General features: G+C 37.5%; 3 protein-coding genes across 3 annotated transcripts; 2 read left to right on the top strand and 1 right to left on the bottom strand.

Annotated features, from left to right (window-relative positions):
• The first annotated feature begins 9,370 nt into the window (after positions 1 to 9,370).
• LOC130726521 (protein LATERAL ROOT PRIMORDIUM 1-like) lies at positions 9,371 to 12,102 on the top strand. The gene is made up of 3 exons (XM_057577800.1): positions 9,371 to 9,632; positions 10,019 to 10,848; positions 11,233 to 12,102. The coding sequence occupies exons 1-3, from the start codon at positions 9,610 to 9,612 to the stop codon at positions 11,556 to 11,558; spliced, it is 1,179 nt and encodes a 392-aa protein (XP_057433783.1). The 5' UTR covers positions 9,371 to 9,609; the 3' UTR covers positions 11,559 to 12,102.
• A 3,395-nt stretch (positions 12,103 to 15,497) lies between these two features.
• On the top strand, positions 15,498 to 16,187 carry LOC130725435 (uncharacterized). The gene has a single exon (XM_057576663.1). The coding sequence runs from the start codon at positions 15,498 to 15,500 to the stop codon at positions 16,185 to 16,187; it is 690 nt and encodes a 229-aa protein (XP_057432646.1).
• A 3,520-nt stretch (positions 16,188 to 19,707) lies between these two features.
• Positions 19,708 to 23,013, bottom strand: LOC130726786 (ankyrin repeat-containing protein P16F5.05c). Its single transcript, XM_057578092.1, has 6 exons — positions 22,857 to 23,013; positions 22,675 to 22,762; positions 21,270 to 21,334; positions 20,190 to 20,258; positions 20,062 to 20,111; positions 19,708 to 19,978 (listed from the first exon to the last, which is right to left on the bottom strand). Exons 1-6 carry the CDS (start codon positions 22,932 to 22,934, stop codon positions 19,855 to 19,857), a joined length of 474 nt encoding a protein of 157 aa, XP_057434075.1. The 5' UTR covers positions 22,935 to 23,013; the 3' UTR covers positions 19,708 to 19,854.
• Between the last annotated feature and the right edge of the window lie 1,126 nt (positions 23,014 to 24,139).

Genomic DNA, 24,139 nt, shown 5'->3' with positions numbered 1-24,139 from the left:
TGGACCTTAGAGTAGCTGATGAGAGAGTGACATTTTCTGTGTGGAAGAATATGAAACACCCAAACAAGGAAGAAGATGTGTTTAGAGTCGAGGTAGTGGATGAGTTTGTGTGTAAGGAATTTATGAGAATCTCTATGAAAGATCCTTACGAAGCTGTGATCATGGAAGGAATAGAGTTAGATGATCTAGATTTTGAGGAAGAAGAGGTGAGTGCTGCCATAGGACAACTAGATTCCCTCAACCAATACCACCCTAGAAGGAATTTGATAGAGGAACTTCGTAGAGATGAGGAAAGTTCTGAAAAGAAGGATAAGGCTGAATTGAAACAATTACCCTCCACTCTCAAGTATGTCTATCTTGAGGAGGGTGAATCTAAACCTGTTATTATTAACAAGTCTCTTTCCCTTCTTGAAGAAGAGAAGTTGTTGCGTGTTCTGAGAGAGCACAAGTCAGCTTTGGGTTGGACTATTGATGACATTAAGGGAATAAGCCCCACAATTTGCATGCATAAAATTTTAATGGAAAATGAATATAAGCCTGTAGTCCAACCTCAAAGGAGACTTAATCCAACAATGAAAGAGGTGGTGAGAAAAGAGGTAATAAAATTACTTGACGCGGGTATCATATACCCGATTTCTGATAGTGAATGGGTTAGTCCAGTTCAAGTGGTTCCCAAGAAAGGGGGAATCACTGTTGTTCAGAACGAGAACAACGAGTTGATCCCAACTAGACAAGTCACGGGATGGAGAGTTTGCATAGACTACCGGAGGCTTAACTCAGCTACCCGGAAAGATCACTTCCCCCTCCCCTTTATTGATCAAATGCTTGAAAAGTTAGCTGGACATAAACATTATTGCTTTCTAGATGGTTATTCTGGATATAATCAAATTGTTGTTGCACCTGAAGATCAAGAGAAGACTGCTTTTACTTGTCCCTACGGGGTGTTTGCTTATAGGAGAATGCCTTTTGGGCTTTGTAATGCTCCTGCAACTTTTCAACGATGTATGTTTGCTATTTTCTCTGATCTTATTGAACACTGCATTGAAATATTTATGGATGATTTTTCTGTGTTTGGTCCTACTTTTGATGCATGCTTGCATAACCTTACTCTTGTATTGAAACGATGTCAAGAGACAAATTTAGTTTTGAATTGGGAAAAATGTCATTTTATGGTTAGAGATGGAATTGTTCTTGGCCATCGTGTCTCTGAAAAGGGGTTAGAAGTGGATAGAGCAAAAATTGAAGTAATTGATAAACTCCCTCCCCCTTCTAATATAAAAGGTGTTAGAAGTTTTCTAGGTCATGCCGGTTTCTATAGACGTTTCATTAAAGATTTTTCAAAAATTGCTAAACCCATGACAAATCTACTTGAGAAAGATGCTCCATTCATATTTGATGAACATTGTGTTAGTGCTTTTAATTTGATTAAACAAAGACTTGTAACTGCTCCTGTGATAGTTGCACCTGATTGGTCTTTACCTTTTGAAATAATGTGTGATGCGAGTGATATAGCTGTAGGAGCTGTGTTGTGTCAAAAGAAAGAAAAAGTGTTGCATGCGATCTATTATGCTAGTAAGGTTTTAAATGAAGCACACAGGAATTATACAACCACTGAAAAAGAATTACTTGCTATTGTTTTTGCATGTGAAAAGTTTAGGTCATATGTGGTGGGCTCTAAAGTTATTGTTCATACTGACCACTCTGCCTTGAAGCATTTACTGTCTAAGCAGGACTCTAAACCCAGGTTGATAAGGTGGATCTTACTTCTGCAAGAGTTTGATCTGGAGATCAAAGATAAGAAAGGGAAGGACAATGGTGTTGCTGACCACTTGTCAAGAATTGAAGGCGGAGATTCCAACTTAATTCCTATTTCTGAGGAATTTCCAGATGAGAAACTTTTTTCCCTTAACTCTTCTTCTTTACCTTGGTACACTAATTTTGCTAATTATAGAGCTGCTAGTGTGTTGCCACCTGATTTTACATGGCAACAAAAGAAGAAGTTTTTGCATGATGTTAAATTTTATCTGTGGGAGGAACCTTTTTTGTTTAGGTGGTGTGCTAATGGAGTGATAAGGAAGTGTGTCCCTGAGGAGGAATTTGAAAATATTTTGTGGCATTGCCATGGCTCTGAGTATGGGGGACATTTTAGTGGAGAGAGGACAGCAGCAAAGGTCCTCCAAAGTGGTTTTTATTGGCCTTCACTATTCAAAGATAGTAGGCAATTTGTTGAGAGGTGTGATAGGTGCCAAAGAACTGAAAACATCTCTAGGAAGAATGAGATGCCCCTGAAAAATATTTTAGAAGTTGAACTTTTTGACGTGTGGGGTATCGATTTCATGGGACCTTTCCCAGCTTCCTATGGATGTCAGTACATTCTTGTGGCTGTAGACTATGTTTCTAAGTGGGTTGAAGCTTCCGCCCTCTCAACAAATGATGCCAAGGTTGTAGTGGCATTTCTAAAGAAAAATATTTTCACTAGATTTGGAGTTCCAAGGGCTATCATTAGTGACGGGGGGACACATTTTTGTAACAAAGCATTTGAATCCCTTTTAGAAAAATATGGTGTCAAGCACAAGGTTTCTACCCCCTATCACCCACAAACTAGTGGTCAAGTTGAAGTTTCAAATAGAGAGCTCAAAAGGATTTTAGAAAAGGTGGTTAGTTCGTCTCGTAAAGATTGGTCTAAGAAATTAGACGACACTTTATGGGCGTACCGAACTGCGTTCAAAACTCCTATTGGAACTTCTCCATTTCAACTAGTTTATGGGAAGTCATGTCACTTGCCAGTAGAACTTGAACATAAGGCTTATTGGGCGACAAAATGTCTGAATTTTGATTTAAAAGATGCTAGTGGTAAGAGACTCTTGCAATTAAATGAGTTAGATAAATTTAGGCTTCAAGCCTATGAGAGTTCTCGCATTTATAAGGAAAGGACTAAGAAGTGGCATGATAGTAAAATTGTGAGAAGAGAGTTTGTCCCTGGTCAACAAGTTTTACTTTATAACTCAAGGTTAAGATTATTTCCGGGAAAATTAAAGTCTCGTTGGTCGGGACCTTTCATTGTAAAGGAAGTATTCCCTCATGGAGCTGTTGAAATTGAAGAGCCAAGTTCTAAACGAGCTTTCACCGTGAATGGTCAAAGACTTAAGTTATATCATGGGGGTGAAATAGTTAGAGGAAAGACCACCTTGGGCTTAGCTTCTCCAACGTAGACATGCGGAACAAGAGTCTAACAAGGACTATAACATTGTGCTTCTTGGGAGACAACCCAAGCAAAAGTAGCATAGTAGAGTAAGTTTTATTTTATTTTATTGGCATTTATGTTATTTTATTTTAGTATAGTATATTACAAGTATCATTAGTTGGAAAAAAATATAAAAAAAAAAACGAAAAAAAAAAAATTCAATTTCTGCACTGAATTCGTGCAGTACCCTGTGCCCACGGTGCATTTGCACCAAAGTATTATATTCTGGTATTTTTTGCACCAAATTAATGCAAATTCTAGAGTTTTGTGGCGCAATTACGCCAACAGTTAATTCAAAACAAAAGAAATCTTTGAGAATATATCTGAATGTTTTGAAAAGTTGGTTGTATCTTTTAAAAACAGTACAAATCTGATTTACTTTACTAAGAGATAATTTAAATTAGAGATGAATCAGTTATACTGTTTTTATTTAACCCTCCTTTTGTTATGCCCTCTCACTCACGCCGCCTCACACGGATGTAGCGGGAGCAGACACTGATGATGATGATCCGAATGGATCAGATTGAGGGAGTTCTAAACCTTTTCTTTTATTTTATTCTTAGTATTAGTTTTTGAGTTTCACTTTTCTTAGTTGGAGTCTTGCATGATAGTCTAGTGTGTTAATTGAGTCTGCATCTGCCATGTAGTTTCTATTTTAGTTTATCTTGTTTGTGTGAAGTTGGAATTCTGGTTATTATCTCTCATATGCTTAACGTCTCAAGTGATTGTAACTCTAGCTAAATGCCTAATTTTCAAAAGTTTTTGATATTCTTGCTCTGTGAAATTATTGGGACATGACATATTATTGAGAGAGATGAGTGAATTCTGGGTTTGAGTGATGAATCACTGGGTGGTGCTGAACTGAATTCATTGGGGGTTCATTATTTTACCCCTTGTTCTTGCTGAGCGTCGAGTGTTCTCTTTATTCCTGACTTACCTGAACTTGTTTGGTTCTGCTCTGAAATGCATGTTAAGGTGATAGTGATGTGCTTGTGACTGGTATGAGATTCTTAGGCATTTTTCTGGCTTTCAGATATTGTTTCAATTAATCCTTAGTTGCCCAAGTTGAGCTTGATTGTGATATTTTCTTGGTCCCAAACTGAAACATCTTTGCAAACTGTTAAGTGATCTTAGCCATGAAAAGAGCAAAGCATAACATATGTGTGAAAAGGTTCCTTTTCTCTCCTCTTGCAAGTGAAGATGTACTCAAGTTGTTGAAAGATAAAAAGAAAAAAAAAGAGAACCAACAAAGGAAAAAAAAAACAAGAAAGAAGAAAAAGAACGAAAATGAGTACAAGGAGAGGGAAGAGAAGAACATTAAGTACTTTGGAAATAATGCTCTAAGTTATCAATCAAATAGATCATCTAACTGTTTTGTTTTTTTTGAGTGTGTAGCCTTGTGCGTTCCTTTCTTATCCTACCTGACGTTACACCTTAGCCTCATTGCAACCCTTATGAATCTCCTACTTGGTGCATAGCATACATTGTCTGATTTAATGTGATTGATTATCAGAACCGAGACATAGTACTTGTTTTGTCAGATGCACTAAATGATTGATGACGCATACTTGCGTGGGTGAGTGTTTGATGTGAATTCTGCACAACACTACCTTAGTGTTTTCATCCTCTCTGATTCAGGTTTCTTATCTTTTGATTCAGTATGTTCATGAACTAATTATCTTTGTGGAGCATGTGTATCTGTTTGTTACGTGTTTTGGCATTTCTCTTGGAGTTATTTTGTTCTGTGCTTGAGGACAAGCAACCTTAAGTTTACGCTTGAGGACAAGCTGTCGTTGAGTATAGGGGTGTTGATAACCCTAGGTTCTATGTGTCTTTAGTGTGGTAATTTGCATGTTTTGTTGAGTCTATTTGAGTTATTTCATTAGTTTTAGTGGGGTAGTTGCATTATTTTAGTATTTGGTTATTTTAATTAGTTTTATTAGTTTTTATGATATCTTTCTAGTTTTTGTTAGGATTTAAATGATTCTATTCTATGATAAGATAAGTTTAATTTAGATTGTTATCTTATAATTATTTCTAATCAGTTTTTATTTGCTTTGTTTTAGAGGAAGATTTGAAGGAAATCAAGAGAAGATTAAGATATGGAGTGGCTGGAGATTTTGGCATCAGATCCGTGCAAATTCAGCATGTTTCTCGCGCAAATGCTTGAGCTTCAGGGTTGCTGGATTTTTTTGCACGAAAACTCGCGCCAATCCTTCCCTGTTTCGCGCAATTTCCATGCTTTTCCAATTCTGCCCGAATTTCCATGCTATTTTCAGTGTTTTATGGCGCAAATGCGCCAAGCTCTGCAGGAAGGCTATAAAAACACGGTTGTAACCTAATTTTGGGGATTGTTGGACGTGCAACATACTTTTGAGACTCTTTGGAGGCATAGCTTTGAATTCTCTAGGTTCCTTTACAGGTTTCTATTGATTTTTGATGTTTTGCTACCTTTTTCTTGAATTGTTTTCTATGACTATGAGGAACTAATCCTCTCTTGTACTGGGGATATGATGTAGTTTTCTCTAAACTATGTTTTGATACGTTTCAGTTATATATGAATGGTTATTTTAGTTCATGAATTTCTTCTTTAATTTTATTGAATCCAATCGCGAAAGGGTTTCATGCTATCGTTTGCACAATTGGGAAATTGGTAGATGATAGGGATCTAGGAAGAAATTGAATAAGGGTCTCTACACCTTAGGGATAAGGGTAGCAATTTATTTGTGTTTGCCTGAACATGAAATTGTATCTCTAGTTAATTAGGATTAGGTACTAAGGAATTAGCTATCACTAATTAACTAGAAGGAGTGCTTGACTAAGGGATTAGCAAGTAAACATATAGGCTTAGCACCAGGAACAGATTTAACTAATTTCATATATAATTGTAGCGGGTAGAAACATAGCAAGGGTAAACGAAATCAATTCCCCGGTGCGCTTTTCTCTAAGTGATTTCAAATCAGTAATTATCTTTTCCACGTTTTCTTGTTACTTCGTTCTATCAACCAACTAAACCCTCTTTTAATTTCGCTTTTCGTCCTTACAACGAGAATTTGGTAACATTAGAAGTAAACTATCACAATCCTTGTGTTCGATAATTAAAACCCCGGGCGAAACTGTACACTTGCAGTTTGGCATATCAAGTTTTTGGCGCCGTTGCCGGGGATTGTGTTTAGTTTATTTTCTAATTTTTCTGAATCTATTTGTTAGGATTTTTACTTTAATTCTCTTGTGCGGGTATTACTAACTTATGTTTGTTAGTGCATGCGAGGTACAGTCAGTCCTGAATCTTTGTTGTTTGATCAAGAAATTGAAAGAACTTGTCGATCCAATCGTGCACGGCAAAGGAAGAAGAAGAGTCAAGCCAAAGCAACCGCTGCAATGGCAGAAGCACAAGATGAAGCAAGAAATCGAGCTGAGTTTGAAGTGTGGAAAAATAGCTCACCCACCAGATACGAGTGTGGAAACAAAACAAATCAAAGTGTGATTGGATCAGAACATTTTAGAATAGTTTAGGAACTTAGCTTGGATTCGATCATCTGAGTTTTGAAGGGAAGGGGTTTTGAGAGGGGTGATTAAAAAATTAAAATTTTCTTCTTCCTGAAATATCTTCAGCATGCAAGGTGAGATTTTGTGCCGGTTAGGAGAGTTTTGGATACAGGATTATGAAGAACATGGGTGTTTGTATGAAGAACCAAGCTTCAACCTTGCTGAAAACTCAGTTGAGATGAGAAGGTGGCTGAAACACATGTTTCTGGTTTCTGGGTTTTCTGGGTTTAAGCTTTTGGCTATGAAGTTTGTGTGCTGTGAGGAAGAAGAAGCATGTGTGGGGTTGGAAGGGAAAGAAGACCCACTGGTCATGGAGCTGCTTCCTGAAAAGTTGCTCATTCTCACCTTGGTTGATTCGCTCTTTCTCCCTCTCCTTTCTCCCTCGCCGCTCCGTTCTCGTTCTCGTTCTTCTGTTCTTGTTCTTTTTTATCTTCGATGGATATGGAGCCCTAAATCCCCAAATCGGGATTGAATCTCTGTTTTTTTTTTCAACTTCAAATCACACGTGGATTAATGGAAAAAGAAAAAAGAAAATCCAGGTCAGCATTCAGTTATGAAATAAATGCCTCTCTGACGGAAGGGTAACAGAGTTACCTTTTGGGAACATCAGGGGTAGATTCTTTTATAAAAATAGAGGAGGGATATGATCTGCACAAAGTTAAAACATCAGGGGCCAAAAGTGCTTTTTAGCCTTGAGTTTAACATAGATCAGAAGAAGTAGAATTTAGATATATTGACTTCAACGCGGATTCAAGTTGAGTCTACCATAAATCTAACTTCTTTTTTTCGTCTGTGTTTACGCAAACGGTAAACCACACATCCCAACGCATCAACAAAGCAAGATTTTGCCACGTTAGATCGGATGTGAATCAACATTGACTTCGACGAAAATTTAAACATACAATGTGACTTTAAACGTGCTTCCTATTTTACTTATATATTTCTTTAGTGAAAAAATATGTGAACCAATCATTTTCTAGAGAAAGTGTTCACAAAAAAAAATAGACAACAAAAGTTTGTATGCACTCTTTAAATTACTTTCCTATGGTCTTTGATATTTATTGTATGTTTGATGCAGCGGTAGAGCAAACGTAAACGTGATTTCATATATCTTGATCTATTAATGAAGAAGTTACATTCAAAAAAAAAAAATGAAGAAGTTAGAATTTTGCATATTAAGTTTGACGTGGAGTAAAGAAGCAAGATATGCCATCTTGAGTTCAACAATCTCTATACAATTACACAGGAAGGAAGTACGTATCCCTATAACCAATCTTACAAATATTTTAAAGGTTTAAATATGTTTTTGGTCCCTTTAAAATAAGGCTTAAATATTGTCATCTCAATATTTTTTTGGGTATACACTCCTAAATGTAAAATAATACTGAGGTTTTAACTCTTGCCATCACCTTACGTCGTTTAGAGGGACCTAAACAAAAAAATAATGATTTTAGAGGACCTAAGATATGATAAAAATCGAGTTTTAGGTCCATCTATAATCATGGTTCTTTGGTTTAAAATAACATTTATTAATTTCATTATATATTTTCTTGACAAAGTTTAATTTTATTAAGAGAGTCTTATAAATAGAAACAAAGCGAGTTGAGTTTAAGAGTTATTTTAACAAGCTCGAGTCAATGTGAAACTTTTTAACATACTTATATGAAGTCTTTACCCATAATACCAGTCGAAACATTGTGTTTACCTATCTCATAAAAATATTCAAAAAGTTCACATATTTCATACATATGAAAATATAGATAGATACAAAAATTTCAACATGAGGAAATTTGAGAGAATTTATTCTTATGAGGATTCTGATCCAGTTGTTCGACCAACTAACACACTAACACGTGGATAGAATAAGATGGAAATGTTAGAACAACAACACGAATGTAGATCAAGTGTAGAGAGAAACACACGAAAGTTTGTTCACGCAGTTCAGCCAAATTGCATACGTCTGCGAGTATAGAGCAGCTATAGTTCTGTTTATTGATTATCTTCTAAATACAATAATTATTGTTACAGTGTTACAAGCTTATATAATGATACTAATGATCCATATTACAATAATACCCCTAGACCGTACCGTGGGGGCAAGCACCCCGCATCCCCAAACCCTAATCTCCTCCCAACAACAGTTGGGCCAAAACGCACGGGTTGCATGGTCCGCGGACCCTGATCCATTGCCCCAATGACACTGCCTATGAGTCATACTCAACTGAAAATGAGATATATAATATATAATATGTGATATCATAGAAAAAAAAAAAAGAGATAAGAAGAAAAAGACCCCAGTAAATGATATTAAGGAAAAAAATGTAAATAGGTTATGCCTAATATATATGCACCACTTACTTAAACATGTTATAACAACTCAACACATCTTTTTTTGATAAAAAATATTATAAAAATTTTGTTATATATTAATTTTAAAAAAAATATGTGAAGCAAGTGATATGAAATTACATCACTTAAAAAATAAATTATACCGTTTAAAAAGTGGTGCACATTAGGATTCTCCATGTGAATAACTCAAAACCCATATGATATACTTATATCAAATTGATAATTGGTGAGAGAGAGAGAGAGAGGGATATAGAACTTAGAAATTTATAGGGACGACGAGGAACCCACCTTCAATTCATCCATGTCTGCTAGCTTTCTAGAAAACCAAGCTGTAGAGAGAGAGAGAGAGAGATAGAATCACAGGGGCCGGGGACTCAAGTTTCTGAGAAGTAGAGACAAGTGGGAAAGCTCCTCAGAGAAGAAGGGGAAGTGAGTGGAAAAGAAAAGATAAAAAAACAAAGCATCTAATGGAGAAGATGATGAAAAGAGAGTGAGTGGCAACAACAAAAGTCGTTACTTATTGCATTATTTTCTCTGCTCACTTTCCTTCTTTCTTCTGAACCATATCCAGTCATCCACTCACTCACTCCTTTCTCCTATGAGATAAAAGCCAGCCACAGTGACAGTACCAGCATAAATGAACCCACCATACCAGCTGAAAAGATAAAATTCCAAGCCAGAACCAGAAGAAGCAGCCGCAGAGATAATTCCAGAAAGACCCCACTCCACTACTCCCCCATTAGACACGTCCCACCTATAGATAGTTCTTACCTTCCAATATATATCTCAGAAAATCTAAGAAACTTTTATTTAAAGTCAGACAATCTTAACCAACATCTCAATTTTATTTTATTAATGTTGTTTGGTTTTGTTTAGACAAATTTATCAAACACCTTCAGTTGTGGCTACAACAAGGAGGTTGCCTTCTGATTCTGGTGGTGCTTTTGCTGACTGGTCAGCCACTCCTCCATCCTCCTCCGCTGCTGCCACAATCCCCGGCCACGCCTCCGACCTCTCCCTCGGCTTCAATGCTGCCTCCGCCGGAATGTGGCCCGGCGCTTCTTCCGCCAGGCCAATCAGCTATAGCCACGTGGCGTCCGACATGGTTGGCCTCCGCGATGTTTTCCTGGTGGCTCCGGCCTCCTCCTTCAACCACCACAGCGAAAGTCTCATGCCAGATCCGCACTTGAACAGTTCCAACAACCCCGTAACCGCCCTCGGCGTTGGCATGATCCCTCTCCTCGGTGGTGGAATTCAGTTATGGCACGACCAACAGCAACAACAACAGCATGAGCAGAATTATTTGAAGAAACACGCTCTTGTTGAGCACGATAACGGTGATGGTGGCGGTGGAGGGATTACGGCGTTAGTTGCAACCAGCGGCGGCGGGACGGCCACGTGTCAGGACTGCGGGAACCAGGCGAAGAAGGATTGCGGACACAGGAGGTGCAGGTCGTGCTGCAAGAGCAGGGGTTTTGATTGCCCTACTCACGTGAAGAGCACGTGGGTTCCCGCGGCGAGGAGGCGGGAGCGGCAGGTTATGGCGGAGAGGGCGGCGGCTGCGGGGTCCAGCGCTTCCACTTCCGGTCACGCTAAGAAGCCTAGGCTTGTTGCTTCACAGACCACAACCACCACTACAACCTCTCACACTTCCACTTCCAACACCACTCCCCCTAGGAGCTTTGAAACTAGCTCTAGCCATCAAGGTTTGTTAGTTGCTAGTTAATTTTTCTAACTAATTACTTTGAATTGTGTAAATGACTCTAAATAAAGTTTGCCATAAAGTTTCAGTTGGTTTATTGAGTACTAACAAAATTAGGGTTAACCAACTTAAACTTTATTTAGGGTCATTTAGATAACCTCTATTATTATTAATATTGATTAGGGTCGACTCACTTCCAGTTTGAGTTGCCTAGGGTTGATCGACTCAAACTTTATTTATCATCATTTATGTTTTACATCGACAGTGCATATTTTTAAACTCTTTAGATAATCTTAATTACTATTAATACTGAAATTGTTGTGTTAATTAATTGTGTTTGTTATATGGGAGAATTGAGTTGAGTTTTATTGAATTGGAATGTGTGCAGATGTAAGTTTCAAAGAGTCGTTGCCTCGTCAAGTGCGTGCACCGGCGGTGTTCAAGTGTGTTCGAGTGACGGCGGTGGATGGTGGCGAAGATGAGTTTGCCTATCAGGCAATGGTGAAGATTGGTGGACACTTGTTCAAAGGGCTTCTTTATAATCAAGGGGTTGAGAATAGAGATGGTTATCCTGATCTATCTGAATTGCATTTAGGTGGTAGAAATGGGGTTTCATCTTCATCTCCAATGATGAATCCTTCTTTTGATGTTTATGTAGCTTCAGGTAGTGGTGGGTTTCTTGGAGGTTCATCAACCTATGGTAACCCAATATAGACTAATTATTTCTTCACATGTTGTAGTTGTAGCCTAATTAGGGTGGGGTTTATTATATAATTAATTTATAAATTAATGTTGTTCTAAGCTTGTATCTTATCACATAAGTCATTGTCTGCATTTTTCAACTCCTTGGCTTTTGATCTCTCTTTTCTCTAATCCATCTCTAATTCATCTACCCTTGTGCTCTGTACTAAACTTTCTCCATGGACTTTAGCATGAGAAGTGGTTGTTACGTCACCATCAATATGTGGTGGTCATTGTCAATTTGCCATCCTAGTTTATTGGTCACAACACATCTCACTGATGCGTATACAGCCTGCCAAGCTTCTGTATTCATGAAGCCATGAAGTGCTCTATTTTTCTCTTGTTCTTATGTGGAAATTCGATCTTCTAAGCTCCAATGCTATTTTAGGCTCAGTTCTCCATGTGTATAATAATATTCTAATCAATGCTGCGTTTTGGGGCTCAATGCACATGATGCTTTTACCTAAACCAGCATTGTCTGCATTCTCCACAGTTTCATTCTTTTGCTTTGCTGCTATCCTGTTTATACAGTACTGCTTTTGCATTCTAGTATGAGAATATTTATAATATTTTATACTATGATTACAATATTCTCATTAGTCTAATCCCAGTCCTATGGAATTTAACAGTTTATTTCTTTGTTGAGTAAGAACCATTACGATCGAAAACAATTTTCCTTCCTTTCTTTGAATCATTAAATTATACATCATTTTTATGAGGGGATTCCTGTGATATTTGTTTCAGTGTGTAGCTTGTAAATTTTCTAAATTTAACAACAAAAAGTGTGTCACTTGCATGTGCCTGATTTGTGTCATCTAGCAAATAGTACAAGTAGTACAATAATGAAAAATAACTTTCCTTAAACATACTTGAAAATTAGGGATGAAGTTAAAAATGTGCCGTTTTTATAATTAAAAAAATAAAATGTACATGTAATAATCCCAAATTGACCATTATATTTTGGCTTGAATCTTTTTTGCCGCCATTTTTGACCATGGATAAACAGACAAATAGAGATTTGTATCATTAATTGCTAGGATGGATGATCATTTCACGTGCAGTTCCCTCTTTATTATCTTAAGCATGATTTATATGTTGGTGGATTTGGTCATGTACTATATTCAATCACCATGTATCTTGATTGTCTTATGATTTTGAGTATAAAACTTCTTCTGGAATCCTTGGATAGTTAGTTGATCAATATCAGATTTTTTTTTTTTTTTTGGATAAGCAGTTGATCAATATCAGATTGGTGTGGTGTTATCATGAGTAGTACTAACATTCAACCACAACGATTTAAACAACTCTCTGATTTTGTCTTTTTTCACTGAAGAAATGCCACTTTCTTATTATGTTCATTTGAGGGTCGACATTCTAGGAAATGTGAAGTTTATTTTGTCCTTGGGCTTGCAATATTTGTCAATTGTCATGTTGAGATATTTGGGACATATTACATATATATATGGTGCTAGCTAATTGTCTTGGCCAATTGTCTTTGCTTTTCTAGGATTTGGGAGCATGTTAAACTTGGATCCTTTCAATATCTGACTATCTATATGAATGGTTGGATTGTGAGTGAGGAAATTTTACTTGCTGTTGAGGATTCCCTCTCTCTCTTTGCAATTTGCATTGGTCTATCTAGCCTAAGATACAACATCTCATGATTTATGCGAGTGATGTAAGGGTTAAATAAGCTTTTCGTCCATTTAAAATAAACTTGATTTAATTTTAGTCCTAACTAGAGTAAAGTCTGAAAAATATCATTCTATTTTAGGAAATACCCTATTTTTAATTCTTGTTGGAGGCTGAACTTGGACAATTTTATTAAGTGTCTAGTTGAGTTTTATGCGGGCATGTTCATGTGTTTAATAAATCAGACGTATAATTTTGAATATGATTTTTTATTAAAATTTCATTTACAACCATATGATTAGCAATTAAATTATTAATTAAAAAACCAAAAATTTATAAAATCCAATTTCCAAACTAATTAAACTTAATGTGCAATACTAAATTACTTAAACAATTTCTTCCCCATTGATCATCTTCCTACTTTAGATTTGGATCTTCTTATGTGACATGATAATATCAAGTGAAATTTTGCTATTTTTTCCATTGAAGATGATTCTGGTACTTGTTTTGAGGATGAGACCGCTACAGGCTCGATCTGACAGGTTATTTTGAGAATATCTTTAGGTCTATCACTACATTGGGGGTTGAGCAGATCACTTCATTGGTGGCGGGTACGGTTAAGCCTCACCATATTCAGATTTTGGCCTCACCTTTTCTGAGAGAGGAGGTGGAGGAGGCTTTGTTTCAAATGCATCCTACCAAGGCTTCGGGTAGAGACGAGTTTCCGGCATTGTTCTATCAAAGGTTTTGGAATATTGTGGGGGATGAGGTCTCATATTTATGTCTTCAGGTGCTTAATGGGGGGACCTTCCAGGCTTCGATCAATCATACTCTGTTGGTCCTTATCCCTAAGCTGAAAAAGCCTACTCATGCTTCACAATTCAGGCCAATAAGCTTACGTAACGTGGTGTTTAAGGTAATCACTAAGACCATTTCCAATAGGTTGAAGCTGATTCTACCTGAGGTTATTTCTGAAACGCAAAGTTCCTTTGTGCCTGACCGTCTGATAACTGACAATGCTATGATTGCTCATGAGTTCTTCCACTACATTAAGAAGAAGGCATCGGGTCAGCAAGGGGTTCTGGCTCTGAAGTTAGACATTTCAAAGTCCTATGATAGGGTTGAGTGGCCTTTCCTTCAGAGTACTTTGGTTCATATGGGTTTTCCTAGTGCTTGGGTTAGTTTGATTATGAAGTGTGTTTCTACAATGAGTTTCTCTGTCTTGTTGAATGGTCAGCCTCAAAGGGTGTTCCAACCTCAGCGTGGCTTGCGGCAGGGGGACCGTTATCTCCGTATTTGTTTATTATTTATGGGGAGGTTTTCTCAGCAATGATTGAAAGGGCGATGCACTCCTCGCTGCTATAAGGGATTAAAATTTCTCAGAAAGCGCCGATAATTTCTCACCTTTTGTTTGCCGATGATAGCATTATCTTTGCTAGAGCCAATGCAGCGGAGGCTCGGTGTGTGGTGGATATTCTTCAGACTTTTGAGAGGGCGTCAGGTCAAAAGATTAATCTGGAGAAGTCTCAGCTGACTTGTAGTCGGAATGTGTCGGCTTCTACGGTCCGAGGAACTCACTCTTCTCTTTGGGGTTAGAGGTATGGAAAATACCTAGGGCTTCCCACTATCATAAGGAGGTCGAAGGCACAGATTTTCAGGTTTGTTCGGGATCGGGTTTGGAAAAAACTTAAGAGGTGGAAGGAAAAAGTTTTGTCAAGAGCTGGCAGAGAGGTCTTGATATAGGCTGTGGCTCATGCCATTCCTTCGTATGTTATGTATGTTTTTTCCCTGCCGGGTAGTTTATGTTCTCCGGTTGAGAGTTTGGTTTCAAAGTTCTATTGAAGCAATGATGCCGAGAGGCATGGTTTACATTGGTTAAGTTGGTCAAAGATGAAAGCTCCAAAGCTTGAAGGTGGCCTTGGTTTTAGAGATTTCAAAATGTTTAATGACTCCCTTCTTGCAAAGAATTGGTGGAGGTTGCTTAAAAGACCAGACTCTTTGTTTGACAAGGTTTTCAAATCGGTTTATTTCCCAAATTTTTCAATTTGGGAGGCTCGCAAGGGCCATAGACCAAGCTATGTGTGGTCAAGTATTTTTAGAACAAGGTGGATTTTAAAGACAGGTTGTGTGTGGAAGATTGGTGACGGTTCCAAAGTGCGTATTTTGCATGATAACTGGATACCAAATTTCCCACCCACTTAAGTGGGCCGTTTTACCACTCCGACAACAGATGTGCGTTTTGTTTCCGATTTAATAGACGCCGGATCTCATTCGTGGGACATGAGGGCTTTGTCTACTGTTTTTGCACCAGTGGTTATTGAACAAATTGTCTCAATTCCACTGCCACTGTTTCCTGTTGATGATAATGTTTTTTGGCCAGGTTCTAAAGATGGTTACTACTCAGCAAAATCTGGTTATGTTTTCGTTAGAGACCATGAGTCTAGGCGTGCCGCCTCCTCTTCAACATCTCATGTGGTTCCTTTTGAGTTCTGGCAACGTTTGTGGAAGATTGAGGCTCAACCTCGCGTCAAGGAGCTTTTCTGGCGTCTGTGCAGAGGTGTTGTCCCTGTGAGATCCAAGTTGAGTTCGCGTGGCATGGAGATTGATGCTTGCTGCCCCTTCTGCAACACGGAGCCAGAAACGTTGTTTCATGCGTTTTTTGGTTGCTGTCATGTTGCTCCTTACTGGTTTGCGTCGAGCTTGAGTTTCAGAATGGATGCTTTGTTACCTCAGCAGCCTTTGGAGTTCATACATGTTGCTCACCAGGTTTTCGAGGAGGTTGATGATGAGGCACTACGTGTTCTCTTTGCTGGTTGTGCTGCACTTTGGGAGCGAAGAAACAAATTTGTTTTCCAGGGAGAGCTTTTGGACATAGCTTGGCTACTTCACCCTTGCTGGAAACTGCTCGAAACAGATGTTGTTAAACCGAGGAGAGCAGCAACAGGGACGCTACAGGGTGATAGCCGCTAAGTTCCGTCGGGAGCTGGTTTGTTGAAGATCAATTTGGACGCTGCTTTTGAGGCCTCTCGTGGAGCTGGTTTCGGTTTCGTGGCGAGGGATGGAGAGGGAAACTTGCTGGCTGTAGCTTGTGGACCGATCATGCCAACTTCTTCACCTATCTTCGCTGAGACACTTTGTTTGCGCTGGGCACTCCGTAAAGCTCTTGCATTTGGGTTCACACGTGTCGTCTTCGAGTCTGATTGTCAAGTGCTTGTCAAGGCTTGGCATGGGAGGGAAAATGAGATTTCTTATTTTGCTTATGTTCTTGCTGATTGTCGGATTATTGCATTGTCCTTTGAGTATTTTAATTTCAGTTTTATTAGGAGAACGGGGAGTCAAGCAACTGATTTTGTTGCAAAATTAGCGTATGATTTTCCCAATGTTGACTGGGTGGAGAATGCTCCCCCGAGTTTAGTTTCTTTCCTTCAGACGGATGTATTGAATTTTTTGAGTTCTTAATATATATTTTGTTTCATCTCAAAAAGAAAAAAATCAAGTGAAATATTGTGTTTTTCTCTCTCTTCATAAATATTTAAAGAATCTCACATATTTAATACATATGAAGAGAGAAATAGACACAAAAACTTCACATGAGAAATGTTGAGATCCTTCCTCCTCCTTCTGCTTCCCACCTTCATCCCCTCCTTGCAACCAAAATACACTACCAGGAATAAAACACAGACACACACTGCCAAATAAACAAAAAAAAAACACCATCATCTTCATTGTCGCCCCCACACCTTATCTCTTCCACTTCGCACGCAGAAACAGCCACAAGTAATGCTGAGGGTTCTTTTTATTTGTCTTTCATTCCCACTGTATGGTTGTGATACTGCAAAAGCTGTGGTTTTCCCATATGATATGAACATTCGTTGCATTTCCTATGCAAACTTCCCAGTCTGCACCAATCATTAAGGGTATTTGTTCTATTTCTCAATATGCTTTCACATCAAACTGAAAAGAAAACCATTTTTAATGTTTTTTCCCCCTAAAGAGGTCATCTATCTTATATCGCAATAAGGGCACATATATTAAGCAAGCAATGACAACCAAACCTGCACTAATGTAACAGACAATAAAACCACATAGTAGTGCTACATCAAATTTCATTGCTAAGTTTCATATGTCACTTCTCCAATATGCGTTTTTTTCAAAAGAAGGGTATAAAGCTTCCGAGTATGTCATGGATACATATATTTCTGTCATTTTTTATATAGTAGTGCTCATGAAAAATTAAAGGGTTAATCGTCTACTTGGTCCCTGTCTTTGTTTCGCCATCTGAAATTAGTCCCTCCCCGGAAAATTTACAAATCTGGGTCCTCTCGTTTGCAATAAGTCTGGAGCAGGTCCTCGCCGGAGTCTGGAGCTCCGGCGAGTGATGAATAGGCATGCTGACTGGATAAATGAGGCTGACGTGGATTTAAAAAAAATAACACATCAGAAATTTTAATTTATTTAACAAAAATAAAATCAATTAACAAAACTAATCCTAATTTGATTGAGAATTAGGGTTAATAAACAAAATCTAAAATAATTAATTTTTTTCCCAATCTTCTCCTTCACTTCATCACCCCACCACCGCCACTTCTTCTTCTTTCTCTCCTTCACCACAAATCTTAATCTTCTTCACCACCAAGCCAATGAGGGAACCTTCAGACACAAAAGTTCCGCAGATAACATGGATTTGAGTTCTGTAAGCTTAATTGTAAGCTCTACTATGCGAATTGCAAACAGAGAGAGAGAGAGAGAGCGAGCAGAGGAGACATTGGCTTCCATGAAACCTATTTGACCTTTAAAGGGTTGAACGTTCATCTTCTTCGTTCGCCATATTCAACGTTCATCGCCTTCCTTCGCCATCTTCAACATTCATCTTCTTCGTTCCATTTCCTGTTTGAGATCTGGGTCTGCGTTCTTTAATTTTTTGGGTTATGGGTTTTCTATGTGGGTTGGGGTTATTCCAGGTTTATGGTTCTGGAGGATGATAATAAGGAATGGCAGTACAAAAGTTCGATTAAGTTGTAGAGTTTTTGGATTTCAGATCTGGGTTTTTTGGGTTTCAGATCTGGATTTCTGGGATTCAGATATGGTTTTTTTCCCATGGAGCTTTTGTACTGTTGCTCTTCGTGAGAATAAGAAGTACTATTCCAGAGGCTGGTTCGTGAGATTGATTACCCAAGGATATTCCAGCGTGCTTAAGGTGGATGGGTACCCGATGTTGTGGCTGCAGATAGTGTTTTGTTAGAAAATAGGTGTTTACTGGTAGTGATTAATTGTGATAAGAGTATACTGCTATGGATTTGTGAAGAATTGGGAAGTAATTGTTCAAAAAAAATAGCTATGTGATTTTTGCTAATTTCATATTCATGTATCAATCTTTGATTTGCAGAAAGTCTTCCCTGAGAGTGTAAGCGACAGATTCATAAAGGGGGAATGAATTGTGAAATTAAGGAATTGCATAGTGTGAAGGAGGAGTCGGTGGAAAGTGAAGGATGAAGGAGGTTACTGGGTTTGGAGTAGATTGGATTAGAAAGTAGAAAATAATCTTACTGGGTTTTATTTTGTTTGGAAATTGTGTGATTTGGGGAATTGGTATGATTTGGGGGAATTAGAGTTAATTTAGGGTAATTTGGGTTAATTAGAATAGGTTTAGTTTTGTTAATTTGTTTTAGTTTTGTTAATTGATTTTATTTTTGTTAAATAAATTAAAATTTCTGATTTGTTATTTTTATTTTATTTGTTATTTTATTTTTAATCCACGTCAGCCTCATTTATCCCGTCAGCATGCCTATTCATCGCTCGTTGGAGCTCCAGACTCCGGCGAGGACCTGCTCCAAACTTATTGCAAACGAGAGGACCCAGATTTGTAAATTTTCCGGGGAGGGACTAATTTCAGACGGCGAGACAAAGACAGGGACCAAGTAGACGATTTGTAAGATAATGTATTATTTTTGTAAAAAAAAAAAGGAGTAATGATGCTTGGCTAGCTGAATGGGTTTTGTACTGACAATAGTGGAAAATTAGCTTTTCATGAAGGTTCTAATTATTTCTTACTCATGAATCTGCAGAAGACAGATCACTATTGGGAAAACTAGTTCAAAATTAGAAGAAATAAAAGAAGGGGGAATGGTGCTTCTTATGGGATAAAAATTTGCTGTTGAAGTTCAACATTAACTCTCGTGAATCATTTCGGGGTAGAGAAGAAAGTGATGAGAAAACAGATGGATTTTTGTATTATTTGCTATAAGAGTAATTTGAAAACAAAATCAAGATAAAAAAATGTGAAGTTCTCTGCTTATTTTAGTGGATAGAAAATGAAGAAAATAGTACTTTTATAGTCAGACAAAAATACCATTAAGATTATAATTTCAAAAAGCATTTAGTAAAAGGAACCATTGATATTAGTTCCAGAATAGTAAGATCCTTTTGGTCCCTTTATGACTGGATGATATTTCATAGGATTTCCTGAAACACTAACTGCACACACAAAAAATATTGGAACTTCTTTACTTCAATTTTCCAGTGAGGAGTTTGACCATGATCCTGTTAACACTAACAAAGTAAACATTGTAGTTGTAGGAAGGCATGTGTAACTTTCCTCAATTTTTCATATAACAAGCTACTTAGAGTAGCATAAACTTCAAGTTTCCTGGGAAGAAACCAGGGCGCCACGAAGTTCAACTATTGCCACTGCCTCATTAATTGCATCCATCACTTCAAGTTTACTCCTAGTCACAGCTTCATCCATTGGAGTCCTATCGTGACTGAAAAGTAGCAACATTGTTAACACAGATGATTTAGACAAAACTCTTTTTAGAATGCTTTAGACTCAGGTGATATAACAGACCTGTTTAAAACACCAACATTAGCTCCAGCCATGATTAACTTCTTCACAACCTGAAAAGTAATTTCCTGTTAAAGAAAACCATGACCTGTGAATGAAAAGGGGAGTCCTTAGAATAACAGAGTATTTACCTCAATATGCCCATTGAGACAAGCCCAATGAAGAGGTGTATTCTTTTCCTCATTCGCTGAATTAAGATCCTGTTGACACAATTACAAGCTTTTAAAACCTTATGATGTGTGATAGAAAAGGAAAGAGAAGGAAGGGGGCTTATTTCACATGTTTCAACTTATAGGTTAGGTAAGGGATGAATAGAAGTTATATTTTTCACTATTTATTTTAAAATGAAGTTTTTTCCGTCCATACCCCCAATTTGATTTACTTTTCTCAATGGAGCCACCATTAAGCTTCCTTTTTCAGTTGACCAAACCACCTTACGTAAATTTCCATTATACTCTATCCAAATAGGTTTGGGTCCAACTTTCTTTTGAATATATTGTTGGTTTATCTGAATATAACTTAGTTAACGACATAACTGTTATTCCCATTTACAGCTTGGTATTAGACATGATTTTTCAAGCAATGTGCATAACTTATCTTCATAAATGTTGTAGCGACATTGTATAAAGGAGTGAAAACATGATACTTTTCTAGTTTTTGTCAGATGGATGATATGGATTTATAAACATACTAAAAAATACTGTGAGATGACTGTATAAAGAGAGCATGTAACCATGTCCTGTGAAGTGGGACGTTTACTAAGTTTTTTTTTGAGTTCCTCCTACATTCAAATTGGGATTCTGTGCTAAATACACTGTAATTTTAAGTCCATGGCTGGTCTTTGAGTTTTTTATGTGTGTGAGCAGATATTTTCAACTTTAGCAGTGTGTGTGTGTGAGTGTATCAGTCAAATTTTGGAATGTAAAGCAGGTGTAAATATTACAAGTTATCACAAAAAGGGGCATAAGTTGGGGGAAAGTGGGGCGTGTAACACGAAAACATGTTTTGATTAAACTTAGATAGAGAACAGTGCATATCATCTAATAGAAAGTGACAGTATTGAATCACCCAAAAGAAAAAAGGTGGTAATGGTCCATGAAAAGATTTACTATCAGACAGAAATTTTCTTATCTAACTCTAGTAATCAACCAATGACTTATTCATAGCAAAAATTTAGAATAAAAAGAAGACTTGTCAAAAAAGCTACTCACCACTCTTCTACTGATTAAATACTCCACAATATCAATATGTCCATTAGCCGCAGCCATATGAAGAGCTAGAAGTATACATTAGAGGAGCAAAGTCAAGCACAAAAGAAAAGTACAAGGGAAAAAGAGGAATCAATAGAAAAGGCAAATCTCTTCTTTCGGAATTGATCAGCAGATAAAATTATCTTCTTCAAAACATTATTATCTCTGGCTGGTTCTTATTCTGATCCATCTAAATGAATTCTATGAAATGGGCTCTTACCACACAAGACTCTATATCCCATGATCTAATCATGATCAAGCTTAAGATAAAAATTTATTACCATAATCTACCTTGCCATCTCTTTAAAATCTCAATTTGAGCACTTAACAGTTATTACGCAATGCAACACATAATCTGTTATAGTTTTATTCAGAATTGAATTTAACTCAACAACTAAATGAATTTAACACAAAATAGTTATTTTTATTACATCAAAATAGGTGAATTTTCTAGCAAGAAGACAAAAGTTATAACCAAAATCAACCTTATCATAGGAGACACGGGGAGTGATACTTCTACTACTAGTACTTCATTGCAAAGTGCAGCATATGAGGGAAGTTGGACCTTCACTTTCACTATAACATATGTTAATCTTAATGCTAAGATAAAGAGACACAATGCGGAAGACTCAATCGCTCAAATGTATTCTGGTTCTATGCATTTCTAGAGTAGGAGGTAAAATGGATGATTCTAGCAAGGGAGGAAGTTAATATAAATGTGGGGCATTAGATCAAAGGGTTCACACAAAATACGAGAAGCTCAAATTATTTCATTGCTAAGATTTGAGGATCTTGAGAAGGTTTTAAATTAGCCAGGAGCTCAGGAAACAGAAGAGTTTGGCTTCATAGGTTTCTCTTGCTGTGATCCTTGATTCCCCGAAAGGAAACGACAAAAGTGGCTAGGAAGCTAAACAGATTAGCAGGGTTTGGAACGTAATATCAGCTATGCTTCAAATCAAGAGAAACAAGTTCCCTGATAAGCTTACAGAATATACCCCCTTCAGCTGAGTTTAGCAGCTTGATTCATTGTGATGGTCTGGTAGTTGGTTTGCTTCTGGACTTCTCTACCCCTTTTGTTCACTAGATAACATTTCGATTTCGCGCAATTAGAAATCTGCTCTAGTTTTATTCAGACTGAACTTAACTGAAAAGTCCTTAATATGTCAAACTAAATGCAAATTGTATCAAGCTTTACTCTAAATAATCAATTACCCTTAAACCTTACTAAACCCTAAATAACAGTATGAAACCCAAAAAGCAACAAAAACCAATCCATAATCCAAACCCCACAAAATAACAAACTTAAAAAATGAATGAAACACTTAGAAGTTGATTTGATAGTTACAACACAAGTTGAATATCTAACCTGTTCTCCCCTGATGATCCTTGGAATCAAGAGGAACACCATTGGATGCTAAGCTGACAACATCATCCATGTCATCATACCTTGCAGCCTGTCACTCAAAACACACCAACCAAACTTCAAAATTCAATAACATTCAGTTCAAACTTCCAAGCACACACAACACACACACAAGAGTGGGTTACCTCAAGCAAGGCTTCCACGTTCTCCGGCGTCGTTTCAGGCGGAGCTTGCAGTTTTATGCTCGCGTCTGCCGCACCCATTTCCTGTTGTTAATGTTACCTCACCTCGCTGCTCAGGTTTGAGAAACAGAAGTTACAAACAAACATGTGCTGCTTGCTCTTGCGGTTGTTTTCTTTATTGTTGAGTAACACCTGGGCTTGGTCTTGGGCTTCCAAAAAGTTTCTCCATCTTGGATAAAAAAGAGAGTATTACCATGTTTTTTTAAAGCCAAGAGTATTACCATGTATTGTTGTAGGAAAATGCTCTTTGTTTTAAATTTTAGTATATATATATATATATATATATATTAGACTATTGTATTCACCGCCAACAGTAATGACTCATCACTTGTTTTGTGTGTTCGTATTAAGCGGGAAAAACTAGCCACTAAATGTGTGTCCGTCCCATAGACGGTGACCAAACCCGCAACCTTGTGGTTAATAGACGATGCAAGCAACCACCACTCGGGGTGGAAATTGGCTAGAAGTTGATATTTTGTGATATTTTATAAATTAAATAGATATATTTTAACATTTTATATGACTTCCATTTGTCATATTTCGAGAAAGAGTATCTCCTGTTTTTCATTACCACTCACGTAAAAATAAATTAATACCCATAGTTTGTAAAATGTAAAATTAACCAAATCAATTGTAGTTTGAATTCATGTTTTGATCACTGTTATCAGCTCAAAAGTTATTTTGAATAAAATTAATTATGATGGAAAACGTGTTGAAAACATAATGATTTGTCAATGTTTGAATAATGGACTAGGCTGGTGAGATGGTGACGAGATCTTGCTGAAGAGAAACTTCACATTCATTCTTCAAGCTCGGTGTCTTGTGGACGGGTTATGAAGACCATATTTTCTGATTGCCTTTATTGGGCCTTAGCGGGTGGAAGATCCATTGAGATGCTCAGGGAAACTAACGACTTATTATTCCGCGAGCGACCACTCATTGGCAACTCTCTTATCCTGCAAGCGACCACTCACCGGCGACTCCCTCATCATACAACTAGTGAGTGGCGACTTCTTCATCCGCGAGTCAGTAGTCGATGATTTTCTCATCCAACAAGCGATTTTCTCATTATGTTTGTGTCTTTTGTATCAAGGACAAATTCTTCGCCACAAACAATCCCTCCCTTATTAGGGCGATCTCACGGTTTTATGTATATTAGGCGTCCCTTTTCCAATTCATTTATTCTTTAGAGTCTTAACTAAACCTTTTTTCCTTTTTGGGCGGGT

Source organism: Lotus japonicus, chromosome 6 (genome assembly GCF_012489685.1).
Source record: "Lotus japonicus ecotype B-129 chromosome 6, LjGifu_v1.2".
Taxonomy (NCBI): Eukaryota; Viridiplantae; Streptophyta; class Magnoliopsida; order Fabales; family Fabaceae; genus Lotus; species Lotus japonicus.
This window is presented reverse-complemented; position numbering and strand designations above follow the sequence as displayed.